Source organism: Opisthorchis viverrini (genome assembly GCF_000715545.1).
Source record: "Opisthorchis viverrini unplaced genomic scaffold opera_v5_177, whole genome shotgun sequence".
Taxonomy (NCBI): Eukaryota; Metazoa; Platyhelminthes; class Trematoda; order Opisthorchiida; family Opisthorchiidae; genus Opisthorchis; species Opisthorchis viverrini.
Window position 1 is genome coordinate 801,601 of NW_008751830.1, and position 11,839 is coordinate 813,439.

At 39.2% G+C, this 11,839-nt stretch overlaps 1 protein-coding gene across 1 annotated transcript in view; it reads left to right on the forward strand.

Annotated features, from left to right (window-relative positions):
- The window catches only part of T265_07513 (hypothetical protein), a gene marked incomplete at both ends in the record, with an annotated part of 45,469 nt that overhangs the window by 9,224 nt on the left and 24,406 nt on the right, over nt 1-11,839 (forward strand). Inside the window, one exon of the mRNA XM_009173050.1 lies at nt 1,137-1,214. Coding sequence (XP_009171314.1) covers nt 1,137-1,214 — 78 coding nt within the window. The remainder of the gene's footprint in view (nt 1-1,136; nt 1,215-11,839) is intronic.

An 11,839-nucleotide genomic window follows, 5' to 3' on the forward strand; every position in this document is an offset into this window, starting at 1 on the left:
TTAAAGGGGTGTTGGAACGCGGCTTGAAAGAACAAGGTGGTTGACACTTGCGTGCTTTTGGGCCATAAGATTGGTGGTACAAGCACCAAGAGGGGCAGGCACGAGACAACGATCTGGATCGTGAACGTGGTCGGTGCTTGTTGATCTGTAACCGTTGTAGGTGATTGGTCAAAGCATCTTGGCTTGTATCGTGAACGTGGTCGGTGCTTGTTGATCTGTAACCGTTGTAGGTGATTGGTCAAAGCATCAAACTTGGCTTGTAGGTGCGATAAAGAAGCAAGAATCGGTTCGGGATCCGTAGAAGTAGTGGGTGAATGATGGGAAAGGGAGTTTACGGGCTTACTGGGGTAAGTTTCGTGGATGTTCTCCGCCATTTGGGCTAACTGCTCCAAGCTGTGGTCATCAGCGAAAGCACTGATGATGTGAGACATGGAGGGTGGAAGTTTGTCGAGCCATAGTTGGGCCATTATTTCCACCACTAGCTTACGGCCACAGAGGAGACTGCACATGTGGCGAAGCGGTTGTGATGGCGATCTGTCACCAAGTTTGACAGTGGTGAATGAACCCCGTAGCATTTTGTTTTCTGATTTCCCTGTCCTACTTATGACGGCCGCTCGAAGGACGTCATACGGATCTTCCCTGGGAATATCTTTCAACAGATCTTCCAATTCTGTTGCTACATCACAAGGAAGATGCTGGACAACACAGAACAATCGCGTGGCTTGGGAAGTGACGCGTTGTGTAGTGAAAACGGCCTCTACCCGGTGAAACCATACCCTGGGGTTGCGTGGATTGTAGTCTCTTAAACGTATGCTAATCGCATTTTCCACCAAATCCGCTGAATCAAAGTGTGCCTCCATAAGTACCGGGCAAAATAAGCAAAATTACGACGACTTGAAAGGAAAAGCTTTCAAAAAATATCTAGAAATACTCGGGCTCACCAAATTCGTTGTACTGCGGCGGTCCCAAAGCACCAAAACCAAAGTATGTTTCCCTAAAGAGCCATCAGGGTTGAGCCAGGCCGTCCTTGACCGTTAACGACAGGCCACTCGTGACAGATGTTGAGTCTCAGTGCAGGAGGATCGCCCCGGAACAAATTACTGCTTAATTAAGGTTGTTGCCTTCTTGGTTTCCAGCGCCTGAAGTTTATCAATCACACGGTTAAGCTGTTTATGCGGGCGATGGAAACGTCGGTAATCGTGGTTTTGGAACAGGTTTGTGGGTTTTCGCTCTCTCCGGTTTGTTGTACTCAGAAAACCACAGTTGTTGGATGGGGAAGCGACCTAAGAAAATATCTATGAATGATATTTCTTATTGCTTGGAACGGGCTCGTCCCCGAATACGGATAACAGATGACACACGGAAGCCACTATGTCGAAAGGAGGGACATGTGCACTCACCAGCGCAGGTGTGAACCGTTCGGCAAACTTTGGCGCCTGCATAATAAACTATGAGATTCACCACACCTTGGTAGTTGCGACATGACAGTGGCGCACAGTTTGAGATCGCAACTTCAAGTGCTTCAAAACGAGGGATGACACATACAACATTCGACAGACCACTTTTGAAACGCAACCGTCACCCTCCAGTATTTACCCTTGATAATAATAATAATAATAATAATAATAATAATAATAATAATAATAATATATTTCTAACTTGCAGGNACTTCAAGTGCTTCAAAACGAGGGATGACACATACAACATTCGACAGACCACTTTTGAACCGCAACCGTCACCCTCCAGTATTTACCCTTGATAATAATAATAATAATAATAATAATAATAATAATATATTTCTAACTTGCAGGTAGTATATCGCCGGGCATGATCAAAATGCTGCAGTTAGAATTAAAGCAGGACTAGCAGGATTGGTGGGTACAGGTAGTTGCGCGAAAAAGGGACGGTGTCATAAACAGTGAGCATTATCCGATGTAGACTTCGTGACCTGGGTCCTTTGAAGGTTGTGTTAGTACCAGCACACCAGTCGAAACGCGAACGGCACAGAAAATTTTGCAATTTGTGGGAAGCACAGACCAACTGTTTACCATAATGGCCAAATTCGAACGAAACGCTCAGCATATTAGAAAGATTCGGACGGTGAGCCCGCCTAAGTTTAAGCTCCTAGGCAGTACTAGCTCACCCTTACCACTCGAAATCCCTATATCGAGGTCTGCGGCCTGTTAAAACGCTGGAAGGTTCCTCCGGAACTCCTCGAGAAAATACTTTAGGGATAAATCCATTGCCCACCAATCTTGTACAGCCCCTGATTGTTAGGAGTAACTCTTGGTCTCCAGATAGCTCGGTGCTTAAGGAGTGAAACTATTGACCGAAGGTTCTTGGTCCGAACCCTACGTTAGCACCTCGACTGCTGCTGTTCAAGGATGGGCAACCTGGCATTATTTCAGTCTTATCGCCTACTTTGGGGAGTATGAAAGCTAGAAACGGAAAGAGTAACACCTGAACGATCATTATTATCATTCATGTAGACATAATCTGCTGGTTGAGAGAGCGTCCGTGTTAGAGGGCAGCTTAGGGAAAATAAGGGGTTATTCCATCCAAAACTGACTGGCTCAACCAAGTCAACGCTAACAAGTCAAGAAAAGTGCCTGAGAAATGACAATTTTTTTGTAGTTATCTCCTTTCGTTAAAGAAAACAAGAGTATCCAATATCCAGCAACAAACGGTCACGCCCGATTCAACACGTCTCAGAGGGTTGGCTAGTTGTCATGATAGTTGAATAGAACGTCAAACTGCATCACTGAATGTAGTTGCCAGTAAATCCTAATTCGATTGAATTTACCCTAACCAAGAACACCCCCTTTTATGGAACAAACTGAATTTTGGACAACAACGGAAGCAACTTCAAAAAAAAATCCAATGACTGAAGGGAAGCTCTGGTGAACTTCGTGAGGTTTAGTTAAACAAACTGTATGTAAGATTTTGGACCTTTTAAGGTGACTGTCTGATTTAACCGTGAGGGTGAGCACAACCAAGACTAAATCCGATGAATCGGAGTTTGAGTCCATACTGACCGGGCAAAAGGAAAGATTACGATGACTTGAAAGGAAAAGTTAAAAGACATCTAGAAAGACTCCGGCTCACCAAGTTTGTAGTGGTCCGGCTACCCGAAAAACTAGTTTATGGGGATTGTGTGGCAAAGAAATAAAAACAATAATGCTAGTTTGAGTGCACAATAATAAAGAAGTCAGATGAAACAGACTCGTTAAGAATTGTTCGCTTTCAACTAGTTCCTCGTTGGTCCAGGTCAGCGAATAAACAATAATCCAATCATGGTTGTCCAGGGGTCTTCTGAACAGTTCTCACTCATAGGTTCCGAAGATAGTCTGAAATGTTGTGACACGAGATTTAGCACAAGAAACCCGCGAATGACCGCTGTGGAATACGAGCGAAATCAGAAGACTCGAAGAAAGTGACCACGTTTGCTCCTGCGCGTTTTTGTAGCTTTCGTATTCAAACAAAAAACGGTAGTGCAACCGATAAAATACGTAATGTTATAATGGAAGCACAAGGAAGATACAAAACACCACAAGAGAATCATGAAGTCCAATACAAAATTCAGGTGTTTTTCCTGAAGTACAAATGATTCAATGTGGTAGGTAACCAATTTAGCAGTAGATAACTGGGTGCAGCATGCTGATAAAATGATGAGTATACTAGTCATTCCGAGCAACCGAGTTGAACCGCAATAAACGACGATGATATTTATGTCCAGTAATGAAGGTGGTGGAAGCTTATCAGTATAGAGTACCAAGTGAACTTGAGGGTTTTATCAAATACTGGACTCAAAATTTTAGCGGAGTGGCGGTTGGTTTTTAATTCTTTGTACAACACAGCTGCCTGATCTTGACGCTTCTGAGACTGCAGCCAGCATTTATCCATCCAATCGGTCCCTTATTCAGTGATAGTTATTAGGCGAGTGAATATAGCTCTGCTCAGCACGTTGCTAACCTAACCCAATGTTTGGGTGTCACAAGCACCTTTAGAGTTTGATTTGATTTATTTCTGACAGTGCCGTCGTTTCTTCCTTCTTTATTTCTCGATATTATGAATTAGCCGCGTCACAGCCATCCACATCAGTGTTAACACTGATGATTCACTGCTGCTAAATTACAGGTCTTTAAAAAATTAACACAGAGAAGATAAGAAAGAAATCTGGTAGAGGGAGGGACCCAAGTTTAGCCTACTACAGACTTTCTGAGGTGCCCACACCTCCAAACCATCAACTAGATGATTTGTAAAAAAACTGACAGCATGGGCGCCAACGACACCAACTGATCGTCATTTGCTTGCAGCCGACAGGATCCACCTGTCTACGTCCTGGTATGATTCTCACAAAACGTGATCAATGATTCACCTTTGAAAACAAGTTGGTGTTGATGCCTTGTGTTATACTTTTTAAACAAGAGTAACTTGGCACAACGGCTGCCACTCAGGTCAAACATTATCTGCTTAACTGAGCATTTCTCAAATGATGTGATGTTATTTTATTGGTGAAAGTGACAAAAGGCTCGTTCAACCGCCCAAGTGATACTGCATATATATTGTTATGTAAGAATACTTACTTTATTCAGCGAGTATGTATCATTCTGTGTAGTTTGAAGTCGTCTCACTGCTGTAACTAACAGCAACAGAGTGTAGAAAAACGGATTTAAAGACATGACAGCTTGATCGGCCGCTCTGGTCATGCGGTCGCAGTGCAGCTTGTTTTTGGCTGTTTAACGGATAACCAGATCAGTGAGACTGAGTTGATTAACCGCCTTTGCGATCACCCAGTTAAATTCAGTAGTCTGACTAAGATCGGTTTCAGCGCATTCAGCATGTCCCATCGGTTATGTCAGAAGTTTTCGAAATGTTGACTTGGTCGTCAATGCTTATCGAATGTTTGATGATGATTTTCATACAACTTGGCCACACCTATCACGTGAAAGTGTTTCCAATTTCTTTGAACTCGCATAAATTCAGAGTGGCTCGAACAGTGAGGTTTATGGGGCACGCTCATCCAGATGCGTGGCCCGCCAATGATGTATCCTCGACAGGAGGGGACAAACTCGAAACCCATATTTTATCTGATTGAATGTCTGAAACACTGCTTTTACATAATTAGGCCGTATTCAGGTTTTCTTCTTAATGGTGCTTCCACACGCTCGATATTTTCAAAATATTCTTTCCAGCGATATTTATGGCGTGCAGGATTTGCTGCAAAGTTGCCATAAGGTTACCGAATTAGGACATGTAATGCAGTCTGCAGACAGTCCACGGTCAGTTTCGACCTGCTTGGAGCTCATCAATGGATCGCAATCTCGGATGTCATGAAAATCAATCTCTAAATTAAACAGCAATTCAAGGTAACTTATGCGTAACTTTTTGACCCCTGACATCATGGATTTAAGCTTCCTAATGAAGATTTTAACCTTAGTTGCTGGTCAAGCAACCAATAGGTGACCTGAAAACAACAAAATTCTGCCAGCTATATCCGAATTGCGTATGGAGTGTTGCTGCATCGTGGGATTAGCCGTTTTACCGTCTACACCTGAAGGGTTAAGGATTGTCTACAGGACAACTCCATTGATGACAACCCTCCGTTTAAACTGGAGCATGAAAGCACTACGAGCTCAACAAACCTCTGACTGTACGTGAACCTCTGACTGTACTAGTGAAGACCAAAAAGTATAAAAAGTACAAAAGTACTTCCGTTTCGTACATAGCTGCCAGACTTGCAGTCGGGTTCAGTCATCATTGACCAGTAACTAACAATATGTGCAAGCACAGTTTCGGAGGCTTTAAGCAATGGAATACATGGTGAAATTCTTCACACACAGTAGTACCTTGACGAGTAGGGAGTCTATCATGATGACCAGAATTTTCCACAAAATAAGGAGACGGTTATACTTGATTTGGAATATATTGGTACCTTTTATGACGTGTAATATCAGATAAGCTACCTGCTCTTTGGTTGCAGTGGTCAAGAGTTGGTTGCCAACATGCATACAAATATCGTCCAAAAAATTACCTCTGTGTTATCCGTTGAGATTTGACCGTATTATACTCCTTAGCCTACACCATTCTTACGCCCTCCATGATCTATTTTGAATGTAAATATGTGAGCCAATCAGCCGCTTTACTCAGAATGAGTTATTTCGGTAATAAGTCGGAAGCTACGAGTTAAATGAACCGTCTTTCGTTTACAAGCCCTGTGCTACTTATGAAGTGCTTGAGTTGCCACGCGACGCTGGTTCAGCTAATGCTTCACATTAGGGACAAAGGCCCATCCTCCCAAAATACTTGGAACGCAGGATAGCTCGGAACAGAGTTTAAATCCTGATCATTCCTTTTGTTCTCTGGTAATATAATGTTTCACTAATTAGATGGTTCAAACGCATGTATAAACAGTATTTTCGCTAATTAAAGTCAAGATAAATGCTAGACAGATGCCCACAAACCTGTTTTAAGGCGTTACAATTAACCTGTTCCTTAGGTTTTTTCAAAAGCTGCATTTGAATCAAGCACAGTGGCTTCATGACTACCTGCGTTTTTGTGCCATTCTCGTGGCCAAAATTTGCAGTAACGATGGTGGTACTTTGTTGCAGATAATGTATGACATCAGAACAAATTAATTTCCTCCTTGCGCAGATCTACATGTCACATTACAACGGCGCTGCACTTCTACTTTCCTGGAAAGTAAATGCCTTTATTTTTAAAGCAAACCTTAGTTTGCATACGGATTGAATATCTTCGGGGATATTTATTGGATGGGATCTCAAAACTCACAATAGAGCCAGTATTCTTGTACGGGCTGGTGTACTAATGAGATTGAGTGATAGACCAATGAATTCTATCAAATGTATTTTTCGGCGGGCTTTATACAGGACAGTCAGCATTCTCGTTTGTTCGCTTAGGGTGAGTTATAAATTCCAGATGTATGAACTGATGAATAAGGTGATAGACTAACAAATTCTGCCAAATTTATTTTACGGAGGGCATTATACAGGACAGTCAACATTCTCGTTTTTCGCTTAGGATTAGATATAAATTCCAGATGTGATAGTAAACGAGATTGGGAACAAGGCGGTCGATTTGTAGCAGAACCAGGTGTTTCTCATTCACAAGAGCCATCCTGAAGGATGAAATTTGCATGAAATTTGCTCGGGGATATTTTTTGGAAGGTCAGACCAAGGTATGGATTGTTCCGGTGAAAGCTTTATATAGCCCAGAGTTTAGACAAACACACTGTATGCCTTCATATAATTTCTAGCTTTCTCATTGGTACCTGCAACGATTGTGTGTATTGAAGTAAAGAACCTTCCGATGGACTGCACCAGGAAAAGAAAACATAGGGTACGATCGGGAAATGCGCAAGGTCTGGCATGTTTCACTCCTGCCTGTATTCCAAGGGGCAATCAATCCATTGGTCTATGTGTATCACTACTCCTGGAGCTGATGTGTATAAATAAGCCTCGTAAAGCAAGAGTAGGTTTGCTCTCCTTGGCACAATGAAAAACAGATTTGCTCAATGTTTCTGTTTAATCCACCTGCTGTGCATTACGCATATGAGTAAGTTCGCAGACTTTTGTAAAGCGCTCACCTATAACCCGGATAGTTAAGATTTTACCCACTTAGTAGCATTCCAAGAGTTCCGCGCATTCATTGCTTTACTATCGGTGACAGCACTGAGTTGGATCAATAGAGCGGTATAAGTGGTTATATCGTCTTTCCAGATACAGAGTGAATAGACTACACCGTTTCAGAGGGTATCACAGTCAGAAAAAAGTTGGTACTTTGGGTGCGTTCTGCATGCATCAGCTAACAAAACACTGCAGATCATGACTGAATTTCAGAATTTCAACCGTCAGTTTCCAAAATACGTCGATGAAAATGCCCGAGAGCAGGAGCGGTGCATCCAAGAAATTTCAGTCTATTTTGTTTCTGAGGTGGAACATTGTGACGCTGACATTAGTTGACTACTTGTCAATACTCAAAATCCACGCGGCCATAGAATTACATTCATCGTGGACATTGTCAAAGTAGAAAACACTGAGGCAACACAGTTGTCCAAGATTTATTTTTGCGCTAGCACACGTAAGTGCAGTAAGTTAGTACACTTGTTTCATAATCAGAAGAAGTTACAACCGCAAGATTGAAATATATGTTTGATGAAACATCGCGCGAATTCGCTTTCGATTCTCATACTAGCTGATTAACTATGCGATTTTCTTCCAGTGCTGACAGACGAAGCAAAACAGCAACAACTGAAAAGGTTGAGAGGTGCGTCGTATTTTCAAGCTTGTGCGTAAATGCTCACCCAAACCGTCAACTGAATAAAAACAGTCTGTCTACGCTCAAAAAGGATCAAAGCAAACGCCGTTGGAAGGTGTTTTTATGCATACTGACTACGTCTTAAGGAGAAGCTATAAGATGGTTTGGTTTTTGCCTCACTTTTATGATTAGGCCTATCCAATTGAAAGTCCAGTTATATTTAACCGGAAATGCCTTGAAAATGCCATTACTATTTGATATTTTATTGATCCTAGTTTCAAACCACTGCGTATTCTTACGTCCTTTGCAAACACGATAGAAGGTGTGCAATGAAAAAGTTGACACACCCAGGAAATCACTGATCATTCATGAAAATGTGGGCAAATTCACTTTGAAGGGTAGCAGCACGAAAAATGGTGCTTTTGTGCCGAACAAGTAGTGCGTTGATTAGGCATTCAGTTTAGTGACGCAATCAGAAAAGAGAACGGCTCTGCGGGTGGCAAAGGTTAGGACAAAAATAACGCGAAACATTCGGCCCAGCCAGAAAAATATTGTAAATTAGGTCTATTCGAAAACGAAATTTTACGCACTTGAAACTCCTAAATTATTTTATGTTTAGGTTTAACTAGTGGAAACAAATGCAACTTAACGACAAAAGTTCAACAAAAATGAAAAAAATAGATGAGTCTTGTGTTCATCTGTATTCAGGTGCTGGGGTCAGCTCGGGTAGGTATCTGCCATTGAGGATAATATTATTGGGTTACACCTCAGTAAACTGTACTGATTTTTATAAAGGAAAACGCATCATAGTATTTAGTGCTTATCTTCATCTACATCAAGACTACCGGTATAACCTATAAAGCGAAATAGAAGGCCAACGGTTGACGCACGTAAAGATGTAAAATGACAAAATGTACACCCCATTTCTCCTGATTAAACCTGCACGCAAACTTCTGAGGAAAAATCTTCTGTTTTATGTGAAATACAACAATTCTTTCCTCAAATACACAGAAGAGGTAAAAACTGAATTACAGATGTTAGGAGGTATGCATTTCTTAAACCTCTGTGTTTCTTAATCCTACAAATATTTGAGAAATAATATATCGATTTGTTTTATTAAACTTAGTTCGTTTTAGTGGTAGACCTCTTCTGAGACTATTTTACTTTTCTTATTTCTTTGATTCTGGAAGGTTGAAACAAAAGGCGGCGGCGAAATTTTGTTGGATAATATGGCGAAACATTTGTAATTCAAATCTATTTCCAGACCAATAATTGTGGTCATAAAGTGTATGCTACCGGACTAACTTCAATGTGTATGTGGCAAAGTCACGGTTTACGCCCTACCGTGGAAGTTAATCTGCAAAAATATGCACCAGCTGCGTGAGAGTACAAAGCGCCTCTGTTGGTTAGACTGACTCTGTAGTGAGATAGCGGGTGTTTCGCATTTCAGTTGAATTGCTCTTTGTGACTAATTAAGTGACATGTGGCTCAGCAGTGCAGAGTAAACTAACGCAAGGGGTTATTAAAACGAGTCCCAGTTTGGTTTGTCCTATGACGCAGTTTGTTGTTCCAATGAATTTTCTATCCATCCAGGCGCAAGTTATACTGGATGGATTTAATCCACCAGGAAGACACGTTCGCAAAGCAAAGGCATTGTAGATTTTGAAGTTTGTATTTACCTTTAATTGTTTTTTTAAAATGATACTGCAAGAGGGAATTTTCTGCGTTTTGAAGCCCAAATGATACTGGCATTGTTGTACTGCACACGGTAATCTATAAAACGTAAAACCCAATGCTGTTGAGACCGATTTACTTGAAATACGAAAACATGCACCATACACTACACTTGCACGGTGTTGCCGGAGGTGTGTAATCCTTACAAAGTCTGTTTTAAATCTGTATCATTTACGTACGAACTGTAACAGTGTAGGGTGCCCAAAGCAGTGAAATTTGACACAATCTTGGCAACTAAACGGACAACACGAATTTGCACAGCCTTGGGTCACGCGAAATAGCTGTTTTATGTTTTCAAGTTTAGTGTCCACCAACTATGAGGGTTTTTTCTGAAAATACAGTGGGCCAACTCAGACGACGATCTTGGTCTAAGGCGAAGGAACAAAGGTTTCGCCATTTTGAACACAAAGATGAAACCAGATATATATGCTAGTCTAATAATGTAACGAGGCAAATGCTGCCACTACAGCATTGGTATCCATTTCGCCACATTAATTATACGTTGGGTCAACAAAATTACGGTATCTTCCAGTTTCCTTGTTCAGACAGAGGAAATTCAGAGCTACTTGGAGCAGCTCAATGGTAAGCTTCATAGAGGCTTATAAAACCCATTATACATATCTAAATTTAATTATAATAACAACTGAGACACGTTACTGGCGGTTATATCTTCATTATGCCCGCATGTTAGCAGCTAAAATATTTAAACATCGTGCTAAAAGACAGAAACTGTACGATATAGGGATATGAAACCAGCAAAACCTCATAGTTTACGCCATGGGACAACAGTCCCCTGGCCCATCAATCCACATGCAGTTTAGAAATACAAGCTGCAAGGGATTTGTTGGTGATTAAGTTGAAGAACGTGAGGCTTAATGTGACTCACAGGCAGCACTTGCTTGGCTATTTGCATTTTAGAAACTATAATGTGTTTCTGCCTGATGACACTTGAGTGCACAAAATAATGGTACCCGGCTGGTCTACCGAATCTATTTTCTATTGTAATAACCCAGTTTTTTATGAGAAAACATCGGAAATATTATTTATTTCGAGCTAATAGCCTACTGAATTTTTGTTAGTGAAGAGTCCAGATATCACAGCTTTTCTTCGTGGAGGGAAGGTTTTATTTATGAAATAAATAAATAAATAAATAAATAAATAAATAAATAAATAAATAAATAAATAAATAAATAAATAAATAAATAAATAAATAAATAAATAAATAAATAAATAAATAAATAAATAAATAAATAAATAAATAAATAAATAAATAAATAAATAAATAAATAAATAAATAAATAAATAAATAAATAAATAAATAAATAAATAAATAAATAAATAAATAAATAAATAAATAAATAAATAAATAAATAAATAAATAAATAAATAAATAAATAAATAAATAAATAAATAAATAAATAAATAAATAAATAAATAAATAAATAAATAAATAAATAAATAAATAAATAAATAAATAAATAAATAAATAAATAAATAAATAAATAAATAAATAAATAAATAAATAAATAAATAAATAAATAAATAAATAAATAAATAAATAAATAAATAAATAAATAAATAAATAAATAAATAAATAAATAAATAAATAAATAAATAAATAAATAAATAAATAAATAAATAAATAAATAAATAAATAAATAAATAAATAAATAAATAAATAAATAAATAAATAAATAAATAAATAAAATATATAAATAAAATAAATAAATAGTATTCGGGTACTGGATCTTACAGCTATTCAGATCGGAAACTATAATGTTCCTTAACTGGCGTTGCGGTTACATGTTATCCTTAATCTAGCTGTAAC